The 8,819-nt window shown below is 44.5% G+C and overlaps 1 protein-coding gene across 1 annotated transcript; it reads right to left on the bottom strand.

Annotated features, from left to right (window-relative positions):
• Window positions 1–654: 654 nt before the first annotated feature.
• On the bottom strand, window positions 655–6,646 carry LOC112080932 (probable polypeptide N-acetylgalactosaminyltransferase 8). The gene is given in 6 exon segments (XM_024146879.2): window positions 655–733; window positions 813–855; window positions 858–995; window positions 1,127–1,293; window positions 1,757–2,000; window positions 6,555–6,646. Coding segments are annotated over 6 exon segments (702 nt in total). The 5' UTR covers window positions 6,601–6,646; the 3' UTR covers window positions 655–669.
• Window positions 6,647–8,819: the final 2,173 nt, after the last annotated feature.

The raw sequence follows: 8,819 nt of genomic DNA, 5'->3' as shown, positions 1-8,819 counted from the left end.
CTTCTCCATCTTTCTTTCTTTTACTTCTTCCCTCTATTCTGTATTTCTTTTCTTCTCTCGTAGTTTTCTCTCCTATAGCTGCTCCACTGAATTCTCCTCTTCTCCTATCAACTAGCCTCTAATGTTGAAGAGCAGTAAAGTTTCATTCTGCAAACACAAGTCTGCTTTGATTTCAAACATTCATTTAGAAACTGTAGCAGAGGGGCTTACCCGGATGCCCAGTTCAACATTTTCACCTCCATAGATCTTCATACCACCATCCAGAGCACCAATTCTCCCAAAGAACAGGCGATCAACCACTAGTATGCCCATAATGAGGGGCTCCTGACAAAACATACAGGACAAATTATGGTCAATTCCACATTGGGAGAAGTGACATTCATTTTAATGAATAGATAACGCAAAATAATAATCCAGTTGTAAATATTAGGTAAGATTTTCCTCCCAATGCTGTGCTTTCCTTATCGTCATTCAAACAGATTTGTGAAACTGGACTATCATCCGATGATGAAATCACGAACAACCTCACTTTCCTGCTGTGTGACTTCGTCGTTTCAATGGCATTACCACTTCAGGTCTGAAGGACTCATACATACACCACAGGGCCCAGTCAAAGGCATCTGCAGCAGCCCATAAGCGTGTGACGTCAAGTCATCGAAATGGACTTTGTCAAACACCCGGTGTCAACACCAACGTGCGGTCCTCCTTTATGCGAGCTAACAGAGGCTCCGCCCTGTTCACAAAACACAGAGTCAAAACACCATTTTGAGGGGGGATTCAAAAAGTCTCACTGGATATTTCATTTAGACTACCATTCCACATGGACCTCTATGTGGGCATCCAAGATGGCCACACATCTCCTGTAGCTTCCCTCCACCCTGAGAGGCGGGCCTGTGTGAGACCGAGCTGCTCTGAGTGTCTCACTCTCTTCACCAGGCCGGGACGCTCTTCATGGATGAAGCTGATGTAGGCATCCAACTTCTCCTTTAGATCCCCTGTGAAAGCAGACACTTGCAAATCAGTGGTACCTAAGGAAAGTTGAAAACCACACCTACGTTCAATCTAAATGTTAACAAATGTAATTTCAAATGTTTCTAAGAGGTGAGAAGACACCAATTAGGCAAACCATTGGAGCTGTGGTCATCCACCAGTATGATGTCTTTGAGCAGGCGTTGGGGGGTCTTGTCTATGATGCTGCGGACGGCTCTCTTGATGATTGACAGGGCCTCGCCCAAGTAGATCAACACTACGCTGATGGTGGGCAGGTCATGGGGATACTGGTGCTTAGCACATCTAACAGGCACAACAAAAACATTTGGTCCACCTCATATCATTCATTCACTTCACCAAAGCTTCTGTTTCACTCTTCAAGTTATTGTCAACTTCAATGTCATTGCGAGAGCTTTGAATTATAAGGTTCTATCTGCATTTCTGTCAAAATGTATTTATTGACATAGACTTGTTCTGTTCAATGTTTTCTACCTATATAGTACTCTAAAACCCCAATCCATGTTGTTGAGTTTAAAATAATACATGATAAAAATTGCTTAGGATCCAGTTATCTTAGAATCATCTTTTTACAGGTAGAACCTTCTAGTTCTAATGTCACAATTGCTCAAATTGAATTCACAGTGCTGAAGATGGAATTGACCTCGGATGGCCACAATGCAACAGACTGTGGTTAGAATTCAGAAGTTTTCAGCGGATCCATCATTTGCTGTGTTGAGGTGGCGGAGAGGTGAGGAAAATGATTTACTTAGGATCGCGAGTATCAGAGATTTCCCTGTTCAGGGGTAGTCTGTCACTCAGGAAGGCATTGTATCCATACATCTGAAACAGCCCCTCTGCTTCTTTCTGCTCCTCCTCTGAGAGCTCATCACCCCAGCTTGTAAACAGAGCTGAGTTGGGGTACACTTTCTTCACCACCTTCCTCTCCTTGACCTCGGGAGCCTTCACAGCCTGCCCCTCTTTCAGACTGCGCCCGTCGTTGATTGTCTTCACTGTGGACACACATGACAGCTGTTCATCACATTGTAATAAATGTTTTAAGGCTGCCAGAATCAACATGAGTCACTCCTTTTGATACAAACAGAGCATGATCTCATTTAAATCAAATCAAATCAAACTTTATTTGTCACATACGCCGAATACAACAGGTATGAATACAACAGGTACAACCTCACCATGAAATGCTTACTTACAAGCCCTTAACAACTAAAATGCAGTTCAAGAAAGAGTTAAGAAAATATTTACCAAATAAACTAAAGTAAAAAATAATAAAAAGTAACACAATAAAATAGCAGTAACGAGGCTATTTACAGGGGATACGGTACCGGTGGGTGATTGTGCGGGGATACAGGTTAGTCGAGGTAATTTGTACATGTAGGTAGGGGTAAAGTGACTATGCATAGATAATAAACAGTGAGTAGCAGCAGTGTAAAAACAAATGGGGGGGGGTCAATGTAAATAGTCCGGGTGGCCATTTGATTAATTGTTCAGCAGTCTTATGGCTTGGGGGTAGAAGCTGTTAAGGAGTCTTTTGGTCCTAGACTTGGCTCTCGGGAACCACTTGCCGTGCGGTAGCAGAGAGAACAGTCTTTGACTTGGTGACTGGAGTCTTTGCACATTTTTTGGTCTTTCCTCTGACACCACCTAGTATATGGTCCTGGATGGCAGAAAGCTTGGCCCCAGTGATGTACTGGCATACTCACTATCCTCTTTAGCGCCTTACAATCAGATGTCGAGAATTTGCCATTCCTGGTGGTGATGCAACTGGTCAGGATGCTCTCGATGGTGCAGCCGTATACATTTTTGATGATCTGGGGACCTATGCCAATGTGACAATCTTTTCAGTCTCCTGAGGGGGAAACGGTGTTGTCGGGCCCTCTTCACGACTGTCTTGGTGTGTTTGGACAATGATAGTTCGTTGGTGATGTGGACACCAAGGAACTTGAAACTCTTGACCCGCTCCACTACAGCCCTGTTGATGTAGTCCACGATCAGTTCTTTTGTTGCTCACATTGAGGGAGAGGTTGTTGTCTGGCACCACACTGCCAGGTCTCTGATCTCCTCCCTATAGGCTGTCTTCATTGTCGTAATTAGGCCTACCACTGTTGTATCGTCAGCAAACTTAATGATGGTGTTGGAGTCGTGGTTTGGCCACGCAGTCATGGGTGAACAGGGAGTACAGTAGGGGACTAGGCACGCACCCCTGAGGGCGCCTGTGTTGAGGATTCAGCATGGCAGACGTGTTGTTGCCTACCCTTACCACCTGGGGGCGGCCCGTCAGAAAGTCCAGGATCCAGTTGCAGAGGGAGGTGTTTAGTCCCAGGGTCCTTACTTAGTGATGAGCTTTGTGGGCGCTATGGTGTTGAACGCTGATTGTGTCAATGAACAGTATTCTCACATAGGTCTTCCTTTTGTCCAGATGGGAAAGGGCAGTGTGGAGTGCGATTGAGATTGCGTCATCTGTGGATTTGTTGGGGCAGTATGCAAATTATATTGGGTCTAGGGTATCCGGGATGATGCTGTTGATGTGAGCCATGACCAGCCTTTCAAAGCACTTTATGGCTACCGACGTGAGTCGATTATAGGCTCATAGGCTCGCGTAGGCTCGCGTCACTGGGCAGCTCACGGCTGGGTTTCCCTTTGTAGTCCGTAATAGTTTTCAAGCCCTGCACATCTGACGAGCGTCAGAGCTGGTGTAGTAGGATTCAATCTTAATCCTGTATCGACGCTTTGCCTGTTTCATGGTTGTCTTATTAGTGTCCCGCTCTTGAAAGCGGCAGCTCTAGCCTTTAGCTCGATGCAGATGTTGCCTTTAATCCATGGCTTCTGGTTGGGATATGTACGTACAGTCACTGTGGGTACGACGTCGTCAATGCACTTATTGATGAAGCCGTTGACTGAGGTGGTATACTCCTCAATGCCATTGGATGAATCCTGGAACATAATCCAGTCTGTGGCTCACAAAACAGTCCTGTAGTGTAACATGGTGCGTCATCTGACCACTTCCGTATTGAGCAAGTCACTGGTACTCCCTGCTTTAGTTTTTGCTTGTAAACAGGAATCAGGAGGATAGAATTATGGTCAGATTTGCCAAATGGAGGGTGAGGGAGAGCTTTATGCGGCTCTGTGTGGAGTAAACGTGGTCTAGAGTTATTTTTCCTCTGGTTGCACATGTGACATGCTGGTGAAATTGGGTAAAATGGATTTAAGTTTGCCTGTATTAAAACCTCTACCGACCCCCTCCCGGATCGGGATCCTCCTCATCAGAAACGCTGACTAACATAGCCTAGCCTGGCGCCACAGGGATATCATATAATATAATTTCATGAAATCACAAGTCCAATACAGCAAATGAAAGATAAACATCTTGTGAATCCAGCCAACATGTCCGATTTTTAAAATGTTTTACAGGCAAAAACACAACATATATTTATATTAGCTTACCACAATAGCGCAACACACAACGCCATTTTTTCACCGCAAAGATAGCTTTCACAAAACCCACAAATAGAGATAAAATTAATCACTAACCTTTGAACAACTTCATCAGATGACAGTCTTATGACATCACGTTATACAATACATTTATGTTTTGTTCGAAAATGTGCATATTTATAGCTACAAATCTGGGTTTTACATTGCAGCCATGGTCACAAATAGCACCAAAATGTCGGAGAAATTTTAGACAGCCACGTAATCTAACAGAAAAACTCATCATAAACTTTGCTGAAAAATACAAGTTGCATTATATAATTAAAGATACACTGGTTCTTAATGCAACCGCTGTGTTAGATTTTTTTAAATTCTTTAGTACAAAGCACAGCATGCAATAATCTGAGACAGCGCTCAGCCATTCTCCGCCATGTTGGAGTCCAAAGAGTCACAAAAATACGAAATAACATCAATAATATTCCCTTACCTTTGATGATCTTTCATCAGAATGCAGTGCCAGGAATCCTAGTTCCACAATAAATCGTTGTTTTGTTTTAGAATGTCCATTTCTTCTGTCGAATTAGCAACTTTGGCTAGCATGGTGTAATCCACGTGTCCATGAAGATTTTACGCATGAACGACGAGAAATTCAAAAAAGTCATAATAATAGTCGAATAAACTGGTCAAACTCAGTTGATAATCCATCTTTAGGATGTTTTTCAGAAATATATCCAATAACGTCCCAGACGGAGCATTTCTTCGTGTCTACCTAACGCATTGCAGAAAACGATATGACAAACCCAAGTGCGTAGCCAGGTACTACCAATATGGCTGACCTCTCACTCCAACGAGTCCCATCCGGACCCAGAAAAGGCRGTTTAAATTGGGCACGATTTTATCCAGAAGTGAAAATGGCGCCCCTAAAGTCCACTAGGAGCGCCGCTTCTGGATGAGCATTTTCTAGTTTACTTATGGCCTTATACTGCTCGTTGAGTGCGGCCTTAGTGCCAGCATCGGTTTGTGGTGGTAAATAGACGGTTATGAATAATGAGAACTCTCTTAGTAGATAGTGTGGTCTACAGCTTATCATAAGGTTCTCTACCTCAGGCGAGCAATTCCTTGAGACTTCTTTAGTATTAGAATCGCGCACCAGCATTTATTGACAAAAAGACACACACCGCTGCCCCTCGTCTTACCAGACGTAGGTTCTCTGTCCTGCCGATGCATGGAAAATCCCGCCAGCTCTATATTATCCGTTTTTACAGTTTTTAACGTTCTGTTGGTAGGATAGTCTTGATCGTATATCATCCATTTTGTTTTCCAATGATTGCACGTTGGCCAATGATGGTAGAGATGGTAGTGGAGGTTTACTCACTCACCTACAAATTCACAGAAGGCTGCCCGACCTCTGCCCCCTTTTTCTCCTTTTCTTCACGCAAATTACTGGGATTTGGGCTCGTTTCCGAGAAAGCAGTGTATCCTTCGAGTCAGACTTGTTACAGAAAAAAACTTAGTTCAGTTCGAGGTGAGTAATCACTGTTCTGATGTCCAAAAGTTATTTTCGGTCATAAGAGACGGTAGCAGCAACATTATGTACAAAATAAGTAAAGAAATACGTTTCAAACAACACAGAAAAACGAACAAAATAGCACAGTTGGTTAGGAGCTTCAGTCACTGTTTGCATGTGTGTTTAAAAAAAAGTTGATTAACAATGTTTGCTCTGCCTTGGAGAATTACCTTGAAGTAACTGATGGTAGATCAAAATGTAACAAATGTTGTTCAGCAAGCAACAGTATACAGGATTAAAGAACAATCTAAAATTATTATGGGCATATTTTATTTAATCCTTCCTTTATTAGTTTATTTAAACCCTTTAATTAACTGGGTACAAATTCCCCTTTTACAATAATCACTGTGAAGTGTGAAATAACTTTCTGGGATCAACTCTACATGTAGGTTTAGGCTAGATTCTAATGTATTCTCAAATCCTCCCCTCTAAATCTGCCCTACCATCTAGAACAGTGGCAGACTGCAGTCCAGGTCAGTACGTGGACAGAGCTACTGCCATTTCCCTTCCAGGTAAGTCACAGTAAATGCAGGAGATTGAGACTTACACAGCTTCTCGATGTGAGCCTCCATCTTCTCCAGCCTCTTGAGCATGTCCTGGCCCTGGACGAGTCATTCTGATGGGCTCTCCCAGTCTCTCCCCATGAGAATAGACCTCCCGCTTAATGGATGTGATGTAGAGTATCCAGCAGCCATGGCCAGCAAAGGGCCAGCCCTCGGACCCGCCTAGCCTCATCATCCCTCTGAGTGTAAGCGCTCAGCCTGGGGATACAGACAGGACGGCCTTCCTCTCTCACTCTCTCACTGAGAATCAGGTTCGCCTGAAAGGAGGGAGGGGTGATGTAATAGAAATTGAACAAAGGAGAGTAGAACAAAGGAGAAGAGACAAAGGAGAAGAGCAGTCGAGGATAGTCAATCAAAGTCTATTTGGTTTATTACAAGTTGCAACAGGGAGAAAACTCCAGCCAGAAGCAGAGAACACATCTAACTGGCCTTCTCTGAGAACACCTCTAATATCAATCAGCGTACAATGTTCTGTAAACACCAGCCCCGACAGGCTTGTAGGAAGTCAAAACAGAAGGCAGTGACTTTGTTCAGCAGCTACAGAAATCACATTGTTTCACACAATATAATAATAATCAGTGTATCCTTGTCCTTGTACCTCCAGTCGGCGTCAACCTTATCAGCAGTTTATGAGTTTAATCCATAAACATACAGCCTCTAGTTCTAGTGACCATCAACCCGAGTGTTAAAAACAAACGAACACGGAAATCACATTTGTTACACAAACTTCAAATTAATGCTAAACATTGTGTTGATCATTGTAAATTAAATATGAACTTTAGTCATCTTAAATATTCCCATTATACTGTAGCTTGAGGTGCACCATACGGCTGGCACTCAGTGGGTGTGAGTTTCTCGGTCTACTCGCCTCCCTAGGCTGTCAATCATCTCACTGTCTCTGGTCCTGGAGTTTGGGTCGATGTGACAATTAGCAAATTGTCATATACACTGCTTCAAAAAAATAAAGGGAACACTTAAACAACACAATGGTAATCTCCAAGTCAATCACACTTCTGTGAATCAAACTGTCCACTTAGGAAGCAACTGATTGACAATAAATTTCACATGCTGTTGTGCAAATGGAATAGACAAAGGTGGAAATTATAGGCAATTTAGCAAGACACCCCAATAAAGGAGTGGTTCTGCAGGTGGGACGACAGACCACTTCTCAGTTCCTATGCTTCCTGGCTGATGTTTTGGTCATCTTTTGAATGCTGGCGGGTGCTTTCACTCTAGTGGTAGCATTGAGACGGATCTACAACCCACACAAGTGGCTCAGGTAGTGGCAGCTCATCCAGGATGGGCACATCAATGCGAGCTGTGGCAAGAAGGTTTGCTGAGTCTGTCAGCGTAGTGTCCGAGCATGGAGGCGCTACAGGAGACAGGCCAGTACATCAGGAGACGTGGAGGAGGCCGTAGGAGGGCAACAAACCCAGCAGCAGGACCGCTACCTCCGCCTTTGTGCAAGGAGGAAGCAGGTGGAGCACTGCAGAGCCCCTGCAAAATGACCTCCAGCAGGCCACAAATGTGCATGTGTCTGCTCAGACGTCCAGAAACAGACTCCATGAGGTGGTGAGGGCCCGACGTCCACAGGTGGGGGTTGTGCTTACAGCCCAACACCGAGCAGAACGTTGGCATTTGCAGAAACACCAAGATGGCAATTCGCCTGTGCTCTTCACAGATGAAAGCAGGTTCACACTGAGCACGTGACAGACGTGACAGAGTCTGGAGACGCCGTGGAGAACGTTCTGCTGCCTGCACATCCTCCGCATGACCGATTTGGCGGTGGGTCAGTCATGGTGTGGGGTGGCATTTCTTTGGGGGCCGCACAGCCTCCATGTGCTCGCCAGAGGTAGCCTGACTGCCATTAGTACCTGAGATGAGATCCTCAGACCCCTTGTGAGACCATATGCTGGTGCGGTTGGCCCTGGGTTCCTCTAATGCAAGACAATGCTTAGACCTCATGTGGCTGGAGTGTATCAGCAGTTCCTGCAAGAGGAAGGCATTGATGCTATGGACTGTCCGCCCGTTCCCAGACCTGAATCCAATTGAGCACATCTGGGACATATGTCTCACTCCATCCCAACGCCACGTTGCACCACAGACTGTCCAGGAGTTGGCAGATGCTTAGTCCAGATCTGGGAGAGATCCCTCCGGAGACCATCCGCCACCTCATCAGGAGCATGTCAACTATGTAAAGAAAAAGTATTTAATAAGAATATTCCATTCATTCAGATCTAGGATGTTTG

This window comes from Salvelinus sp. IW2-2015, unplaced genomic scaffold, assembly GCF_002910315.2.
Source record: "Salvelinus sp. IW2-2015 unplaced genomic scaffold, ASM291031v2 Un_scaffold16595, whole genome shotgun sequence".
NCBI classification, from domain to species: domain Eukaryota; kingdom Metazoa; phylum Chordata; class Actinopteri; order Salmoniformes; family Salmonidae; genus Salvelinus; species Salvelinus sp. IW2-2015.
The sequence above is the reverse complement of the archived record's forward strand: the minus strand, read 5'-3'. Positions and strand labels throughout refer to the sequence as shown.